Source organism: Acartia tonsa, chromosome 13 (genome assembly GCF_053477335.1).
Source record: "Acartia tonsa isolate MP-2025a chromosome 13, ASM5347733v1, whole genome shotgun sequence".
Taxonomy (NCBI): Eukaryota; Metazoa; Arthropoda; class Copepoda; order Calanoida; family Acartiidae; genus Acartia; species Acartia tonsa.
Genome location: NC_137272.1, coordinates 22,491,100 through 22,510,926, shown reverse-complemented (window position 1 = coordinate 22,510,926; position 19,827 = coordinate 22,491,100). Strand labels below are relative to the sequence as shown.

The window sequence follows — 19,827 nt, the reverse complement described above, 5'->3', positions numbered from 1 at the left end:
ATGCTTTTATGCTTTTTTTAGACACAAAATCAGTGATAAGAACAACCCCAACGGCACCTACAGAAATTGTTCCGAATATTTTAATTTAAAAATAATCGACAAACCTTTCTTCCCCAATATGTACCAGCTACCAAAGGAGGAACTTTACACACATAAAAGTTAAAAAGTGAATTATTCTATCCCTGAACTAAGACAAATGACAAAACTACGACGCTAGTGACTATTCAATAATACCAAAAAAAAACTGTGACTTTATGACAATTTATAATTTAAATGTGTGACTTATGACAAAGGTTGTTTATAGCCAGTGACTGTATTTGACTAGTATTTACGAATTATGACATTGTGTGACATAGATGACAATTTACTTTTTTTGTGACTACAATTATACGACTTTTTGTGACCTCTTTATGACGTTTGATTTTGTGTAAATATGACAAATCTGTATGACAAGTGACAAATATATTTGACACAATTTTGAGTCAAAATATTGCCTAAAAAATTGATGATAAATGACTTATTTATGACAATTGCCAGTGAAAATTGACGAGTATTGTCGGTTTCATGACATCACCTCTTAAGGGGCGTTTCGTCGTAAATTCACAGTAGCTTTTCCCTTATTTCTAGTCCATGCGGGGGGGGGGGGGGCTCTAACTCTCCGGGGCCAATAGCCTAACCCTGCACGGCACACATTAACATTTACCTAACCTAACCTAAAATAACCAAAATCTAATGTGAAAATACGACGAAATGCCCCTTAAGAGGTGACTACCCAAATTGACTATATACTCAGTGACTTATTCTTGACAATGACCAAAGACATCAGACTTAAAATTAACACCATGACAAAAATTTATAACTGTATTATATGACTAATGACTTTTTGTTACAGCTAATAGTGCCTAATGACATCATACAATAAATGACCAATGATAGGCCAGTACTAATTTTATCTTTAGTCAATTACAATGTATATGGGCCTATCATTGGTCATTTGTATTGTTTGGCGTCATTTTTTATTAGGCACTATTTTCTGCTTCGACTTTTTTTTGTAAAAAAAACTTATGACTCATAACAAATTCTTGACAATTTATGATGACAAATGACTTTTGACAAACAACGATGACAAATGACTTGCCCCTTTTGATAGCATAGCTTCTCTATAAATAATTATGTCCTTGTGTATGCATTAGTAGGCATTTCCATAGCCAATATAGTTCTTTAGGGATAAGAAAATCCCCAATGATTATAGACAAAATTACCCCTTCTATAGATTAGAATTATATTTATCGGTTAAAAAGTTTGGACACTACTAGTTTTTAAACAGCCGTAAAAAATGTACCCAAAGTCTTTGAGCTAACAAATAAGATGGTTGAAGATAATAAAACTTTGGGTACCAGTGTAATTTACAGTCCAATGACCACTCCCTTCCTGATATACACAAAGCATAGTTAATTCAATATTTAACAATATTGGCGGTTGGACTGCTTTTTAGACACTAAAATCCTTATTTTTATGACTTTGAATGAAGTTAAATTGGTGATTTTTTTGTTACGCTTATTATGTATAAAAAATGTCCTCGTTAAAAATTGTATTTGATTATTTATGTTGTTTTTCTTAATTGTTATAATATTTTTGTTATTTTGATTGTTATAGACTATCAATTGATTAAATTGTTATTTAATACTTAATGTATATATTATTACGTTTAAATAAATCCTGTACAAATTAATTTTTTAAATTTTATTTTAAGTTTGTGTTCAAAGCTATGGTGAAGACCTAACACAGACAAACCAATGAAGGGACAAACGTACATTTTAAACGTACTTATAATTTTAAAGTCGCGTGCTTGACATATGATAACCTCATAATATGCCGATCAGCTGAAAATGGATTTCCTATTCGAGCCCTAGTTTCCTAAAGTGTACAGCAGATAACCCAATTATTGCAGACCCTATTTTCAGCTACTCCGGTCAATTTGTGAAAACAAAGCGATTTATACATTATACATTCAAAATTTTAATTTTTAAAATTTTGATTTTTTTTTGGAAGTTTGAAGCTTTTTTAGCTAGTAGCAAATTTTGAGATAGGACGCGGACGCTAGGTACACTTTCGGAAACTAAATTTCAGTTCATCAATATGCCACTTTAACGTTTCTAGTATGTTACTTATACAGTTAGGGAGTTGAATCTATTTTTATAGAAGCAGAAACATAATCTATGATTATGGTTTGGACCCTCTAAAACTGTAATCTACCCTTCCACTTTCCCCTCTCTTGGTGAAGATATCTTCAACGCCGATACGATTTTTGAAATATAAAATTCCACTTTTGTCTCTCTTGTTGAAGATATCTTCACCAAGAGAGGTAAAAGTGGAATCTTAAATTTCAAAAATCGTATCGGCGTTGAAGATATCTTCACCAAGAGAGGGGAAAGTGGAATCTTACATTTCAAAAAACGTATCAGCGTTGAAGATATCTTTACCAAGAGAAGGGAAAGTAGAATCTTACATTTCATAAATCGTATCGGCGTTGAAGATATCTTCACCAAGAGAGGGGAAAGTGGAAAGGTAGATTACAGTTTTAGAGGGTCCAAACCATAATCATAGATTATATTTCTGCTTCTATAAAAATGGATTCAACTCCCTAACTGTTATAGGATATTTCGACGGCATATTAATCTTTATACTCGCAACAAACGGATGCTGTTATCTTAGTTTGTTTCATTGCAATTAAACCTTTCTTTAAATTCAGGGATCAATGACCGATAAATTAATATACATCCCCAATGACGATTAAAAATATTACCTCTTCTGTAGTTTATAATCCGTGGTTGAAACGTTTGAACACTCAATCAGTCAGAATTCACTAAAGTTGTTAAGTCAGCGAATGAGAAAACGTTGTTATAGTTTGGAACTTGTCTAATAAACATCCCTTTGTCCCCTCTCTCTGCTTTAAATTAAGGGGGGGGGGGGAGTTCTGACACATTTGCGTAAACCTGGTGTATAGGCTTTATATTTGGACTGAGAAGATAGGTTATTTGGGATAAAATCATTCTTATATGATGAATTTCCCCCAGATTTAAGATTTTTTGGATAGGCCTTCAGGTTCCGGAGCTCCAGGCCTCCAGGTGGTCTCTGTACAGGTAAAAATTAAAAATAAGATTTTTTTTGAAGAGTTAGAGGTTACCTGTACAGAGACCACCTGGAGGCCTGAAGCTCCGGAACCTGGAGGCCTATCCAAAAAATCTTAAATCTGGGGGAAATTCTTCATATAAGAATAATTTTATCCCTAATAACCTATCCTCTCAGTCAAAAGATAAAGCCTATACACCAGGTTTACACAAATGTGTCAGAACTTAACTCGTTCTCATATATAAACCCTTTTGTACTTGGACCGCGCGAAGTCAAAAATATTTAGTCTACTCGATGGAGCAATCGTCATTTCGAAACCAAGACTAACCTCTTTCATCACAGAACGACAAACTTTTAAACTTAAGATTACAGATAAGCCACGCTAACAAATAATAAAAACAACCATAGATTTACTGAAATTTTTATTTACATAAATTTCTCTCGTACATTTAGAAATAGATAATTATTATATGGAAATACTGTATTCTCTTAATATTAAAGCCTTAATAATATAGAAAAATACTTATAAACTATTATTTTCTCTTAGAACTAAATTATGAAAGATTTTAATATAAAGATTTATAACAAATATAAAAATATATTTTACGGGCTAATTTCTGACTAGTTATATTCAAATTAAGGGGATAGGCGAAAATACCATCTGACTTTGTCAGATCATATTTTTGACCGCCCCAAATTTAAGTAATTTTGATGATAAACAATGAAAAACGAATAAAATGTATGAAAAACACAACAAAAAAAAAGGTTTAAACTTTGTACTGTTTATGTTAAGGTCAAAACCCGTAAACCTTGCATGGCTCTTAGTAAATAAAGTAAGCTTATTTCAGGCATTTATACAGCAAGCTATAACAAAGTATGTTAATTTCTACCAATAATTTGGGGGGAAAATCAACGTACGATATTATATTATATCAAATGATAGGTATATATATTTTGAAAATGTCAGTTTGAAAATACCAATATATTTGTGCATCAATTGAAATCTTCAAACGAATAGAGAACAATTGAAAAAATAAAAAGAGAAAACGAGCATTTTACTTACATAAAAATCTAGTTAAGCTTCATAAAAAAAAATGCCAAATATGGAAGCAAAAAAATATTCACACAAAATTTACATAAAAATAAGCGAATTATCAAAAAAAATCACATTTTGTTCACCAGTTAGGGTTAAATCCGTGGAGGGAGATAATAATGTATGATAAACAATCCTTCCCCTATTCTTAACTGAGAAAACCTGCTTTAAGCAGATTTTAAAACTTGAGGGTTAGTTTAATCATCTTTATTATAATATCCTACGCGGATTTTTCACAACTTAATTTTAAACTCCGACTTAATAAAAAAATATCAACAGGAGACTCAGACAAAATATACAATTATAATAATCAAAACATCTTGGAATTTTGACTTTTTAAGTAATGAATGAAACAAATATATGTCAAATACTATCGATAACATGAAAAACTTTCAAAATCTTTTTTTTTACATATGATACATTTTGTTATTTTGCTTATAATTTTAATGAAAGTCAATGTGGTGTAACATATTAAAAAGAAATAATATTTAGTGCATCTATTTCTTTATAAAGGGTTTTAATGAAGTTACGAATTTTGATTTAATTTAGAACCCTTCTTAATTTCTTCTTAGGCACTTGAATCATGAAATAGGAGAAAATTTAAAATTTGAATGTTTTTCGAGGATTTGTGTATTAGTTTTTTATCAGGTAGTTTTTATAACTGTTCAGAACATGCTTGTGAATGAATCAGAAACTTGGCGGAAAAGCTTGGTCACGCCGAACTTGAATGCGGAGCGCAAATTTCTCATTGCCGCCCCATTATCCACCACATCCGCGCTCCTGGTGCGCACCCCCGTGTCAACAACATCCGCACTCCTAGTGCGCACTCCCATGCCAGTTGTGGGCGGCAGAAATATGTCAAGACGTGACAGTTCACGGCGGCGGCGCCTTTCATCCGGAGACATCTGTAGATTTTCGGCAGATTTGGCAACGTTTAGAGAATTTTTTGTAACACTTTCCCCATCATTTCCGCTGTAATGGCTAGATTCACCGCTTGATTTGCGGCTGCCGCCAAACAGCACCTCAGTTGGGATCGGCGAGACACGCAGCAGATCTTGCGGCAAAAGTGAAGCTTTTTGTGGATTGATATCATCATTATTGCCTTCAATTTCGCAAAGTTTCGCCACAATATCAATACCTTCGTCGCAAGTAATAGCCTTGGTGCGCTGTCGCAAGCTTATTTTCTTCTCAAAGGCAACAGTTTTGCGGTTGGCGGTCGGGGATTGGAGTGGGGAGGGGGCGAGATCAATAGCAGGTACTCCCACCTCTACCATATCAACGTCATCAGAGACGTTTTCGACTGAAAGGTTCAGGCGCTTCAGTTGCATACAACGCATAACTTCCAGCATGGCAGGGGTGTGCTCCGACTTTTCACTCTCGCTCAGCCGGAAACTTTTCCTCTGCTTTTTGTGGTGTGGCGAGCGGTTGGCGATGGCCTTCTGACGGGCCCGCTCGCGGATGGCGTTCTGCAGGTCGACCATGGCGGGCGTGGGATTGCGCAGAGATTCCTCGTCGCGACTTGAGATCATTTGTTCGCGCGAGGCCTCCCAAGTCTTGGCGTCAACGCACAAGCGGTCAAACACCACAGATACTCTGAAATAATAAATAAATTATTAGGACTAAACTTCAAGAATAGAAAAACGCTTTATCTAATGTTTCTTATCCTTATCAATCCTTTTCAAATAAATTTAAAATACCTATAATACAATATTTCAGCAAAAAAAAATCATCCATACCTTTTATCTGCCTCTAGGGGCTTCAGGTATTCAAGATTTTCAGCTTCCGTTTCGATTGGGGGGCTTGACACTCCCAGCCTGAACTCAAGGCGGCCGTCTGGGACACAGCCGCGGGTGCGCATCTCCTGTCGGAACAACCCCTTTAGAAAGGCGTAATCTGGTTCATCTTCAAATCTAAAAATTAAGATATTTAAATTTTGAAGTTTCGTGATTTTTTTTTACAGAAGTATCTCAAAAAAAAAATTGTTTTAAAGAATTAAGAAGACACAATTAGGTTCTTTTAATGGAATAAAACTTGATTGAATAAACTTTTTCTCATCAGTGCCTGTTTTTGGGCTCTAGTATCTTTTTTTTATACTTTATTTGAAAACAACTGGTCACCTGAGATTATTGATGTAGTTCATCATTTTGTTGAGAAGAGGGGGGTAGGTACATCCCGTACGGCGGAAACAATGCCTGAAAAAAAAAACATTTTATTCATTTTTAGTTAACATGGATGTGATCTTTATAAGAATCTTTTTGGTATATTTAAGTACTGTTGTATATCATGAAAAAAATTGGTCAGGGGAATCTTATTCTTACCTGAGAAATTTGTGGGGATTTGTGAAAGCTCTAAACTTTGCGTTCTTAACACTGATGGCGTTGGCTATGTCTCTATCCCAGGGGAGGGATCCGCCCCACCACTCAATGAGGTTGTAGACCAGGACCTCGATGTCTCCACGGCGGGAGGTGCATCCGATGTGGGAGTCACGGCTGGTGTACTCTAGGGTTCCCTCATGGGCCCACCTTAAAAATTATGCAAATTCAGAAAATCATTCAAACTAAAGATTTTTCAAAGACAAAACCAGGGGTGTACTGTATAATCTGCATGGGATAACCTGCTAAAATTGAATAAAATAAAAGTACTAAAAACATTTTTCTATATTACTAACTCTTAGGGAGAAAAAAAATTGGGGGGAAGGGGGGGGGGGATGAAATATTTTGTAGCAAGGATATAAATACACCACTGGACATAACATACAGTATATATTAATGTTCCTAAGACCTTTCCACCCCATTAATCTCAATATTAAGTTCACATGCTGCCAGACAGAGCAGCATTAGAAGACTTTAATCTAAATCAATGCAGAAAACAAACTTCAACAAAGTTGTTAAATGTAGTAAATAATCCTCACCTTTCATCATGAATATACTGTTTGTGAATATTTCCCGTCTGGAACCTGCTACACAGTCCAAAATCTACCAGGTGCACTTTGTGCTGGTTCTCTACTCCAAGACCAACCAGCAAATTGGCAGCCTTAAAAAAAAAAACATTTTTATACATTTGAATTAAAATGTTTGTGGCTTAAGATCACTATAATGGCTTTCCTGAGGAAGTCTTTCTTTACAAGGAAACTTTTGATTGTATAAATCATTCGCTAAAAATCACCCCCTCCCCTGTATTATCCTTATTCAAAGAGTAGCTGCGCTACAATTGACTAAAACTGTTTACCTTAACGTCTTTGTGGACATAGCCTTGTTTGTGAATATACTGCAGGGAATCTATGACTTGCATGCCAACTTCACACACGGTTTTGTCCGTAAACCTGCAAAATTAAAACGTTATTGTAATATTCACTAAATAAATACCAAATTTTTCAAAAAATATTTATTCTTTAATCTCGAATACAATGTGAGAGAGAAGAGTGTGGGAGTGAATCAGCTGATCTTAACAAGGTTACAAGATATTTCAAAATTTGTAAGTGACTATTTTATATAAATTTAGGTAGATTTTTCCATTAATTTATACCCCAGGATCCGGAACCGCAACACTGCTGATATAATAGGAAATTAAGGACTATTTCAATATTTATCTTTGTTGTTATAGAGTAAAATCAAACAATACCTGCTTCCTTCGCTATGATCAAGAATCCTCTGAAGATCTGAACCAAATCTTTCCATCACAAGGAAGCGAAACTTCTTGCCCTTGCGTCTGTGCGTTCCGCTGCCGATATACCCAGGTACGCCGAGATGTTTGATTTTCTGTTTTGCTTTGAACTCTTTGATAGTCTCGTGTTTTGTTGCGCGAATGTAGAAATGTACCTCTACAAACAGAGGGCCGTTGCTGTGTGGCTCAATCTATAATAAAAATAGTACTTTAAATTTAAAAGTCTTTTGGATTCTATAGATTACATCCTGTTAAAATTGTCATATTAAGTAATTTTTAACTAATATTATATTTCATCTTATATATGTATAACTAGATGTGAGTTTAGTCAGATAAGGAAAATGAAAGTGATAAGAACATAAATAATAATATTACAAAATTGATACAAGCTTGCCTTGACATAGTACATAATTTATGAGCGAAGCTTCATTTTATCTTTGTATGTCCGTTTGTCCGACATTAGTAGGTCGAAATGTTGTTTTCTTTGACAATATCTGCCAAAATATAACTTTATAATTGCTTAAAAATTCGAAGCTTCATATATCTGTCCTATTATGAACATAATTGTCCTTATCTGTCAGTCCATCACTAACTTACCAAATGTACAGTGCGTGATATCTAGATATTACATAAAGCAAGCGAATATTATGCAATTTAGGCTTACATAAGCATTCGCTTGTTGCACACTTAACTCTCTCGTTGCTTAAAAAACTACAAGGACATTTATGCATAAAATGTAGGTAACGAGGGCAATCGTGTTCAAAAGTAGCTTAAAAATTAATTCGGTAATTACAACAGTAAAAATATATCTTAAACCGAGTTTCAAATATCTAATTCTAGAGTAGCTTCGCTACTAAAAATTCCATAATTTAATACTGCTTTTGTAATATTGTCTTACTATTGCTGAATAGGATTAAACTTCCGTATAAAAGAAGCCTAGTTAATTTTATTTGCCTAGGGGCTAAAATTCAGACGATAGTGGCGCCGACTTTTTTCTTGTAAGAATTAAAATTATGAAACCGAACTTAAGATATAAATCTATAAATGTGTTCCTACCTTAATAACATAATTTTCAGGTGACAATAATCCGTTGGTCTTCAGAGCAGCTAGATACAGTTCTCCAAATCCTCCAAGGCCGATGGGTTTTCCTAGCACCCATTCCTGAAAAAAATGTTCGAATTAGTATCAAGAAAATCCTCGAAATTATTTAGATTTAGGAATCACGAAACCTTGAACATAGAAAAATAATATTATTTCAAAATTCACGCAACCTTACAATGTTGATTTTTAATTTTCTTGTAAAAATATCATAAAATTACGAGGTAGGTATTTTTATCTAATAAAATGTAAAGGATTAAGAGAATTAAAATACAATTAAATGCATAATTCAATATCTGTGGCTTCTTAAGCTTATAAAAACACAATAAAGATGTATATTTTTAGAAAAGCAAACAAAACTAAGAGCTCAATTTATGTACATATATATTGTGAATATCATATACTTAAAAAAAAAAAAAAAAAAAAAAGAGTATGAAATAATAATCTTAAAACACCCTAGAAATGCCAAAATAAAATTTAATGACTTAAAATGCTAGATAATATCTTAAGCTATTGCATTTAATACGGATTTAATGCAGGGGTGTATATTCTGCACAAGATTTTTTTTTTTTCCCCTGCTACAAAATTTTTTATTTTTCTTCCCCCCCTAGTTTTTTCTCACCAAGAAGGGAGAAAATGGAAAAATATTTAAAGAACTCTATATTTTATTTATTTTATCCCTCCTACCACACATTTTTAAAAGTTTTTTTCACCAAGGAGGGGGGGAAATGGAAAAAATGTTTTCAGTTTTCTTAATTTTTTCATTTTTTTTCCCTCCAACCACATATTTTTTATTTCCCCCCCCCCCCCTGAGCAGGGGATCCCATGTAGAATATACACCCCTGATTTAATGTAAAATTAATCTTATTAATTTCGACATATACTATTCCACTTTTTAATTGAACATTGTCTGTTTTTTTAAAGATAATTATAAAAACGTTCGCCTAACCTGTTTCGCCGAATCAATCAAAAGCTCTCCTTTAGGCAGCGGGTCGGGCAATAGAAATCCGTTCGGCGACCGCCTGTTCGTCTCCCTATCATCCACCTCCTCTTTTGACGGCGACGTTGAAGCGGCGGAAACCGCAGACACGGCGGGAGAAACGTTGTTTTGTTGCATGGCTGATAACACGGCAGTTTTTTCAGAAGCGATCGGCGATTTGGACTGTGGCGGTACGTTTTCCTTTTGAATTTTATCGGCGGCGATTTGTGTTGGCATTTTGAAGCTGATTTCAGTGTCTTGTTCTACATAGCCAAATCTAAACATAATATCAAATTGAATATTGCTACGCTTTATGACTTAATTTATGACTTAATCACTTGAACCAAAACTGAATACTGAGATTGTGTTTACTTGAATGTTGTGGGCATGATGGATGTCCTAATGTTAATTATAAAATATCAATATTTATAGTACCTATTGATAATTAAAATTTCTTTCCCTTTCCAACATATTAAATCACAATCTTACGCCAATTGCTATAAAGCGGAATTTTCCATATATTGGGTCTCAATATAGAAACATATCAGCAGCGACTTTAGCCCAGTTGAGGAAAGAATTTCTTACATTGCATCAGAATAGCATTAATAAAAGCTATGCTATTTCATGCGGAGCTACTCTGTAACATGAAAGTTTACGTACGTTCGGTATTCAGTCAGAAATGTTCAATTAAAATTGCTGTAAGAACATCGCTACTTAAGGCCATCATTACAGTAAGAAAATAATTACCTTTTATCGGCAGATTTGTCGCTTGTATCAACCATGGCTCCAATCTTGAGTTTCTTTACAGGCACAGAGTTTTCAGTGACTGACCTACTCCTCTTCCGAAAATTAACTCTTCCTCCCATTTTTTATATTTGTTAAGAATCACGTTTTTATCACATGTATTTTTTCTCTCTCTTTATTTATTATATATTTCTCTTGGTTTCTGCTTTTATTCTGAAACATTTATAATACATATATTTTAACAATTAATAATAAGATTGCATTAAATATATGAAACACTCTTGTAAGCATGAAATTTATAATGAGGGGGGATATGCATGGGCATCCCCCCCTTTAACAAGATATGGAGTGTTTCTATCAAAAATTTTGCCACTCACAGCCAACTATATTTGTTTTCATTAAGATAATTCAAATAATCAATATTATAACTTAAAACTCGAGTAATTTTGATTATTTTAGCTATCTTTAACACGAAAAATAACTTATTTACATAAACGTTACTAAAAACTAATTCAATCATTCTCAAGAATAGCTTCAACAAAATCATTTAATAAATGCTATTTTATTAATGTTTAATTTTTGTTGTGTTTTTATATAAAATTGTCCAAAAGGTTTGATAAGATTTTGTCAGAGCTATTCTTTAACAACTTATTTAAATATAACCCAATAATCATGAAAAAGGCAATTAAAAGAACAAATAAATTCTGAAGGAATAACTAGAAAATTGCTTTTTTCATTAAAAAACTGACAACATTCATACAAAAGTTAACATATCACCAGGATTTATAAAATTTTGGAACCAAAATTATTTCTCTTTTTCTTATTATCACAACTGAGAGAATTTTCATATCGCCAAAGATTAAGCTCAATTTTTTTATAATCTGACTTGAGGGGGTGGGGCAAGCAAACATTAAAATTTATAGGAAAAAGGCAGTAAAAAATATATTTGTATAATATCTCAAAAATGTAATCATTTTGATTTTTCCTTATCATTTCACACCTTACTATAAAACTAATAATATAAGAAAGTTTTGCGTTTCAGGCAACATTTAGTTCATACTCATTTATACAAGGATGAGATAAAAAAAAACATAGAAAGGTAGGTTGAATATTCATTTAGTTGACCACAACAGGTTGGGAGGGCTGAATTAGGCATTCTGGCATCTTGGGCAACACCACTTCCTCCTCTTTCAACCCCAAATCTAATTTTCCAGCTTTGATGCAAACATTATCAACAATTTGTGCTGTCGTTTGTTGCGAGTTAATGGCCTCAATCTGTTTCTCAATCTCGTGCTCTGCCTGGCTCAGCTTAGCCTTGCCCGCCTCCAGGCGGATCTTGTGTTTGTGGACTAGTTTTTGGGCGAAGGCGAGGTTCTTTTCGGCGACGACTTGTGAGATTTCTGTCTTGCGCAGCGCGTCTTCCAATGTGTTGTTCTGCACGGAGGCACTGATCTCCTTTAGACGAGCCACACCTAAATCGAAAAAGAAAGAGTTATTGCGGACAATGGCTGTTTTATTATTATATGATAATCTTCCTATTTAAGTTCTGCATTTTTGAGTTGTAAGAATTAGAGGAAGAAAAAATGATTGGTCTAGCCGTCATGCCGATCTAATGATTGATTTAAAATTAATAACGAGGTAGCAGGGCTACAGCAAGAGTGCCTACCTGTGAAAATAGGATTGGGGCCATAGATCCAGAGTGCGCTGGGTGCCTGCGCCACATCTTCACGGAGCAGCGAACTCATCAGGTATTCCTGGCTGGACTTGAGCTGCAGGCGGAGGGCTGTCGCCGAGGCGATCATGTTCTGCAGCGAGATTTGACACTCGAGGGCGGTGGCCTGTGCGTGCGCAAGCTTCTGGTTCGAGCCCTCCAGCATTAACTTCAAGTTTTCACGTTCAATTACCAGGTTCTGAAATAAAGTTTGTTCAGATTTATATAAGCAAGAAGTATTAACTTTGAAAGGTTAAAATACAGAAAATAATTGAGTCAGTTAAAGAAATTCTTCTTGGCACAAAGACGTACAATTAGACAAATCATGATTATTAATTAGCCATGCAACTAAAAATTCATAGTTTTACCTTTAACTGTTGAATATGAGAATCATAATTTGAATCATTGTTAAGCTCGGCTTCTTCATTAGCCATTCCAACAAGAGCATTCAGCGCATCAAATATCTTATTCTCTTGCTGGGCTGCATCGGCGGTAGGAGCCGCCAACAGCAAAGGCGCCGCTTCATCGGGGTTGTTGTAGGCGGTGCTAAGAGCTTCCAAGACTTGCTTCAACCGCTTCGAGTGCCAACTTCTAGGAATGTAGAATTAGGTCAAAAATATTTTAGCCCCCTGCAGGGCTTGGTGCTTGTAAAATTTGATTAGGTATTTAATAGCGCAGCTATTCTATGCATATGGTAAGTAAGTACATTCTACCAAGCTTAGTAATCAGAGTGAATTTAGTTAAGTGTTGATCGATTAAGAATGAAATGGTATAGGCAAATAAAAATTCGGGAATCGAATCCCACTAACCTGAGAATATTGGCCTCCTGTAGGTTTGTCTTTCTGGTGAGCTCGTCAGCGCGGCGCCTGGCCTCGTTCAATCTGTTCTGGAAGGCAATTCTGTCCTCTTCTGTCACCAAGTTGGCGGTAAATCTAAAGATGGAGAAAGGTTAGCAAGGATTCGAACCCGAGGCATCATAAAAATCTTGCTTCATTATCAGTTTTATTATATTTTTGACTTTAATAGATGTAAGTGTGTGTGTGTGTGTGTGTGTGTGTGTGTGTGTGTGTGTGTGAGTACTGTAAATACTGTAGTCTACGACGTAGAAGGAAAATATGACAGTACACTTGCAAAACTTTCTATATATATTAATCTAAAAATGATAGAAGAGGCCTTAAACACCCAGACACTACCCACCTCCCCTCTATTTCCATTCTGTCTGGCTCTTAATATATATCTCAACCATGATAGCGCAGTTTGCAAAAACACACTTCCCACTATAGTACACCCCTTCCCTTTCCCCCCCACCCACAATATTATATCTCCCATACTATTACCCCCCCCCCCCCATTCCCTTTTTATATTTATGTTGTCTGAAAGTTATATAACTCGAGAACACACGGGATTATAGTGAAAAGAGAGAAATAGTCAAGTGAGAATTTGGGTTCAACTTATGTAACTTCCAAATACACATACATATACATTAATATATATCTATCTATCTATGGCATTTTTAAGTTTTAGCAAGTTGGTCTTTGTTCAAGTAAGGGCCTTCACACAAAGGTTTGTAAATAAAAATACCCCTCATTCTATACATAAAAAAGTTTCTTATATTTTTTTTGATAGAGGGAAGGGAAGGCGAAATATCGTAATTTGCAAAATGCGCCAATTTTGAAAATGCATTAGATATATTTTATATTTGTACTTTCCATACAGTACCATAGAGTTCACGTGTACATAATACGCGTGTTTCTATGTAAAAAGACTTCAGACAATAGCATGTAAGTTTACCAACCCTTTGACTACACATCGCCTGTCAGAAATTATTACTATTTATTACATGTAAAATATTCAAAAGGAACTTAATTTACATTGGAGCGTAGTAAGATCACAAAAAAATGTTCTACCTGTTTGTCTGATTGTTAGAAAGATCATTTTGGAGTGGAATCTGTTTCAAAGCTTCACGTTCAGCGATTCTAGCCTCTAATTCGGTAACTTTGTATTCAAGCTCCTAATAATAAAATTACAATTATAATTATTACTTTAATAAGTTAGCTATCTTTAAACGCCTGTCCGGCTAAATACCTATGAGGACAGATAAGTCGTTCTTAGTAAGATTCATATACATAGTTTTTCGTTTTAATAAACTACATAATGGATATTATAGTCTTTGTTTTCTATAAATTGTGAAAAAAAAACATACAAATAGATTTTACAAATTGAATTTTTTTAGGTTGCTTTTTAGATCTAAAATAAAAAAAGGGGTTTTCGAATTGTACTCCCACCTCCTTAAGTGAAACTAGGCCTCTAGGGGCGTAGTTGCCAGAATATAATATTTCTACATACCTGTACTTTGGCGATATGTTTGTCAAGATCGATAAGCAGGGCGTGGGAGGCGTTCAGGTGTCGGATCTTGGGTGCTCTGGGGTGCAGGATGGAACAATGAAGAGATCTCAGTGAAGCAGATTTTATTCTGAACATACAGGAGAATTTTTAACAGATATGTAGAAGAGTTGCGAAACAAAACCATTATATTTAAGATAATGTAAATTTCAGGCAGGTATTTAAAAGTAATATTTTAGTTACTTTTAATCATATTCCATGTAATTTGAAAATCAATTAATAAAACAGAAAGTAAAAGCAATGATAAATTTAAAATAATAGGACTATTTTAACATGTTGTAAAACCTTACCTCGCATCTTGTGTGGCTAGAATATTATTTGAAGAAGAGGAAGGGATGTTTGAAGAATGGTGTGTGGATGTTGTAATCACTCCAGAAAAGGAGGCAGAACGAGACCTGCGTAGCAGCTTTGTCGCTACCCCAGACATCCTGATAGAAAAAGATAGAAATTAGATGTCTTTTTACTTTCTAGATGTCCTTACATTTACATAGACTGATTGAATTTAAGTCCTCATTAATTTTTCTACTATTTCCAAAATACAAAGAATCAAAGAAATAATTCAGCTATTGGATGTCCTATACAACAAATCTAAGATTGGCTCATTCTTTAAACAAGCAATTAATATAATTTAAAATAAATATTAAAAATGATATAAAACTAAATCAAAATGAAAACCTTATAACTATCTTAATGTGGGATTTTAAGGAATACTACTTAATTAAATTTAGAATGTTCTAGCTCCAAAAATTTTTAGACTTTCATCGATCATATGATGCTAAATTCTTTCAAGTACAATGTAACAGAAATTCCTTAACTAGCTTTCTAATATTCGCCATTTATAACTTTCATTATTAATTATCCAATATTATGTACTTCAGTATGAATAAAGTGTATTGTGATAAATAAAATCAACTTCCTAGTAAAAAAAAATTCCAAGAAATTGCCTAGCTTAGTTTGAAAACTGTACACATATTGCTTTAAATACAATACCGGAAATAAAAATATGCAAATCAAAGAGTTAATTGTCTATATAATATCACTAATCACCCAAATGTACGCAATATACTATAAAAGTACAGTATATACGCTCTATGCACGTAAATAATCACCTTTAATTGTAACTTTTAGCACCGCTCTGGTACACTTTCTTTAACGATAGCTGTAGTTGGACTAAAGTCTTTGAAAACCTGATCAAAATATCTCACTAAACAGCTGTCCCCCCTGCTCCCTCACCCTTTACTGCCTCCTCCCCACTCACGCCTATTGAACAATTCCCCTCCTATCCTCTCCTCTCTTTTTCATTTCCCGCATTTCATATGTACTATGGAAGAGAAATTCGCAACTGGCCAACTCCGAATAGATTCGGACAATAAATTAAATTGAGAAAATTATATTTTTTTTGTTGAAAAATAATATGAAAAAACTGCACATTTCTAAAAGTCAGAAAATGAAATTTCTAAATTATAAAATTGTTTATGATTTATAATATTTGTCCGAATATTTGGAGTTATCGTCTTCTCTCTTCCTTTCCCCGCTCCTGAGAATTGGGGTACCTAAATTTTGTAGATTTTAAAAAAATGATCACATTTTGTTTTGTTTTTTGTATGATTTTAAAAAAAATCAAAGAATATTTTTAAAAATGAAAATAATAGCAAATAATTTTAAATCTACAAAACAGAATAAGTCCCCCCTTTCAAAAATAGTTGCGAAAATGCTGCTGTGTGCACAAAATGCACTAAAAAGGGAAGGTTAAGTTAAGTGATATAGAAGGTAGTGATTGAAGGGGTACATTTTAGACATCAACAGCTGATTTAATTTCCCATGAAACTTGTACTTTTTCCATGTGGCCCCCTTTCTTCAAATTTTAATTTCTGTTTATCTGATTTTTTTTCGGTAATAGAGGTTGTATTAAAATATTTAAATACCAACAAAAATTTGAAAGGGGGGTTTTTGATCAAACTTATGGAGCGTCACCCAGTTAAGAGCAGGCCGAGGGCAGCTTCCAAAACAACTAGCTCGCTAGACATGAAGCTGCTCCACACGTTTTCATAAAACTTGCGCTTATATAACCGTTCGTACACGGGAGCGGACTCTGCCGACAACAAGAATTATGTAATCATACATCGGAGCGAAGCTTTAGAGACATTGTAAATGCGTAAATTGATTGTTGCAGTGAATTTTACATTTTTTTTGACCTATATGACTATAGTTATACAATTATATTGTTAATTTGTATATTTTTCATACACATTTTCATTGAAAATAAGCCTTTTACTATTTTTAAGTGAAAAATCATGAACAAAATATGTGTCATGTTGCTTTTTTTTGTTTAAAAATAAGATCATTAAAATAGTTACTTCAAAAGTATAAAAAGTTCTTGCTTATTTGTATTTAAAATTATGAATTATTAATTATTTTATTAGAATAATTTTTATTATGTAAAATAACCTTAAAAAATGAATCAAACTTAAGATATTTTTTTAGAAACTTTAAGAATTTGTGGAACATAAAATTATCGTCCATTTTGTACCCGCCCTGTGATGTTCATTATTGAAAAAGCGTTCCTGGAATTGACTGGGCATTGTTTATACTTGTAACCAAGGGAAGTAAAGTGATGTCAGACAAGTGCAGTTTTGGAACAGCTGAGTTTCTACACAGAAAACAACTCCAACACACACAAACACACACATACACAGTTCTTTCAAACAATGGAGGTACTTAGAGTAAACTTTACCTCCTTTTCCCATTAGAGAGTTATTTCTTCAAACAAAGAAAAACAATTCTACCTATAAACTTTCCTTCATAAAATAACAAAAATGAAACTAAACATAATTTTGTTTCTGCAATGATTATGGTATTTGAATACTAAGCATCTCAAAAAGAATAAAAATTCATTCTTAAATTTAGATACACCAGATTTAGATTTATATTATACGTAGATTCATTGAAATGAAATATCCAGAAAGTTGAACAAACTTACAACCTTTCAGATTCACATAAAAGTCATAATTTCATTCCTAAACTTAGTGGGTAGTAAAATTGATTTTCTATCCATAGTGTTAGATCTTTATAAAACCTGGATGTGATTGGTCTAGAAATCAAAATTTTGATATTTATCGCAAGGAGAAGTGTTAGTTAAAAGAGGAGTGCCACTTTTACTAGAACTACTCCTCTGTCTGAGCCAGGGATGCAAGGACAGGACAGTAGACTAGAAATTAATCCAAACTTATCAGCCTGAAATTTTGATGTAAGTGTTAAATTATGTAGGACAATAGACAATAGGAGTGTAGAATTCTTTCCTCTAATCCCTGATGTGTCTGAACGTGTGTGCAGCAACTTGATGTTGTGTAAACTCGAGTTTTCCTGCTTATGTAACTATATTTTCAAGTCACGGGGGCCTCTAAAGTTAAACAACAATTAAACAAGGATAAAAACATCCAAAAAGCGAAATAATTGATGCAATAGCAGCCAGACGGACGGTCAAAGATTGTAAAGTTAATCGTATTATATATTTTAGAGTTTTACAGTGTATAGCAGCTGAGAAAATAGCATTTCCACCATAGAAATCTCACTTTCACTGTGATGTGTTGTTGTGTACGTACAAATGGACGGTCATTCAGTAGAAGGATTAGAATCAAGAAGACATTTTGGAGTCTTAAAGCAACGTAAAGTCACCAAGCAAATCATTCATCCATAGCATTTTTGATCAAATGCCAGGGGAATCTTCATGAGTAGTTTCAGAAGCCCATCTTTTAACCCATGGAAGAAACATATAAATTCACATTTGCCTAGGAACTACCTAAAGGTTTTGTTACTCAATTGTCAGTATAATTAATACAAGTGATGTTTATAGTCTTTATTAGATATCAGTAGTCAAAATCTAAGGTACTCCTGAGAATAAAAGTGAGTTATAGAGTGGCCCTGTTTAAAAAAAAAACTTGCAATGGCAAGTATTTTGTTATTCTAAAAACATTGCAATGATGTCAAACAACAAATTCTTCAATGGAGAAATTTTCACATTTTTAGGATTTTAATCATCCTTGGTTTTTTAAAAAAGGTTTATTTTGAATTGATCCTCAAGATTTTCAACTATTAAACATTTGACTGAAGTAGTTTGATTTGTTTTCTATGTGTCCACTAAGATCTCATTAAACAAAAGGTGTAATTTCAAATGGAAATCTTTATGTTGGTCCTGGAAGATTTTTGTTATTAATAAGTAAGACATTTTTTAATGCTTACTCTTTATTTGTATGCTCCAAGGGACCTCCATAAGGTCTCCACAAAGTTCGTTTATAATTCTGTTTCACATTTTAAAATTAAGACATCTTGACCAGTAATCAACGGATTTTCCATTTTTTGTCCAAAAGCACTAGAATATAAGTGCCAGTGGTTCTACTATAGTAGTAGGATGTATGTGTGTCTGACTATAAGGAAGTTTTGCAATATCTTTTAAATATTAGCCTGCAATTGCAGCATTAATGAAAGAAATTGATTGTAGCATTTACATAATGCTGTAAAATTAGGATGCTGTCAAGGATTTATAATGTGTGAATTTTTATACAAGGATAAAGAACAAGGCTAAGAAATTGAAGTATTTAGGTTACAATTTTGGAGAGAGAGGGAACAATGGGCTGTTATTACCCTAGTCCCCAAAGTTTTATAGTAACTTTTATTATTTGTTGGCTTTACAACTTTGGGACTTTAGTCAATTTTTATTGGTTGGATCATCAAGTTGTATGTTCAAACGTTTCAACCACTAATTTTCATCTACTGAAGAGGTAATTTTGGGCATCATAATTGGGAATGCTTATTTATTATTGGTCTTTGTTTTATCCCTATACAGAGAAAGTAAGATAAAATGAGGAAAAAGCTCCATTAATTCAATAAAATTTGGATATTTTAGAATGCAATAATGTAATTTGGCAAATATATTTTAATAAAAACCTAATTGCTGAAGATTTATATTTTGTTTTAGTGTTCGTTTATTATAAAGATACGATATTT

General features: G+C 33.5%; 3 protein-coding genes across 10 annotated transcripts in view; 1 reads left to right on the top strand and 2 right to left on the bottom strand.

Annotated features, from left to right (window-relative positions):
* LOC145304677 (lymphocyte antigen 75-like) overlaps nt 1-471 on the top strand; it is a 54,713-nt gene extending 54,242 nt beyond the window's left edge. For both annotated transcript variants that reach the window (XM_080146615.1, XM_080146616.1), the window contains exon 73: nt 22-471. In XM_080146615.1, coding sequence (XP_080002741.1) covers nt 22-89 — 68 coding nt within the window. In that variant the 3' untranslated portion in view covers nt 90-471. The remainder of the gene's footprint in view (nt 1-21) is intronic.
* A 3,068-nt stretch (nt 472-3,539) lies between these two features.
* Nucleotides 3,540-10,939, bottom strand: LOC145304122 (uncharacterized). 4 transcript variants are annotated; one of them, XR_013873987.1, is made up of 11 exons: nt 10,713-10,939; nt 9,936-10,242; nt 8,945-9,049; nt 7,847-8,079; nt 7,454-7,547; nt 7,137-7,258; nt 6,544-6,747; nt 6,343-6,417; nt 5,962-6,135; nt 4,196-5,818; nt 3,540-3,634 (listed from the first exon to the last, which is right to left on the bottom strand). XR_013873987.1 is itself a non-coding variant. In XM_080145879.1 (10 exons), exons 1-10 carry the CDS (start codon nt 10,829-10,831, stop codon nt 4,891-4,893), a joined length of 2,361 nt encoding a protein of 786 aa, XP_080002005.1. In that variant the 5' UTR covers nt 10,832-10,939; the 3' UTR covers nt 3,540-4,890. The 4 variants fall into 4 exon arrangements, 1 of the variants encoding a protein (XP_080002005.1); XR_013873986.1 differs by having other exon boundaries at nt 3,540-3,620; XR_013873985.1 differs by having other exon boundaries at nt 3,540-3,611.
* On the bottom strand, nt 10,916-16,139 carry LOC145304123 (uncharacterized). 4 transcript variants are annotated; one of them, XR_013873988.1, is made up of 9 exons: nt 15,933-16,139; nt 15,114-15,251; nt 14,767-14,893; nt 14,328-14,431; nt 13,230-13,352; nt 12,789-13,011; nt 12,376-12,619; nt 11,358-12,181; nt 10,916-11,241 (listed from the first exon to the last, which is right to left on the bottom strand). XR_013873988.1 is itself a non-coding variant. In XM_080145880.1 (8 exons), exons 2-8 carry the CDS (start codon nt 15,248-15,250, stop codon nt 11,826-11,828), a joined length of 1,314 nt encoding a protein of 437 aa, XP_080002006.1. In that variant the 5' UTR covers nt 15,251; nt 15,933-16,068; the 3' UTR covers nt 10,916-11,825. The 4 variants fall into 4 exon arrangements, 2 of the variants coding, with proteins under 2 accessions (XP_080002006.1, XP_080002007.1); XR_013873989.1 differs by having other exon boundaries at nt 12,789-13,008; nt 15,933-16,068; XM_080145880.1 differs by having other exon boundaries at nt 10,916-12,181; nt 15,933-16,068.
* Between the last annotated feature and the right edge of the window lie 3,688 nt (nt 16,140-19,827).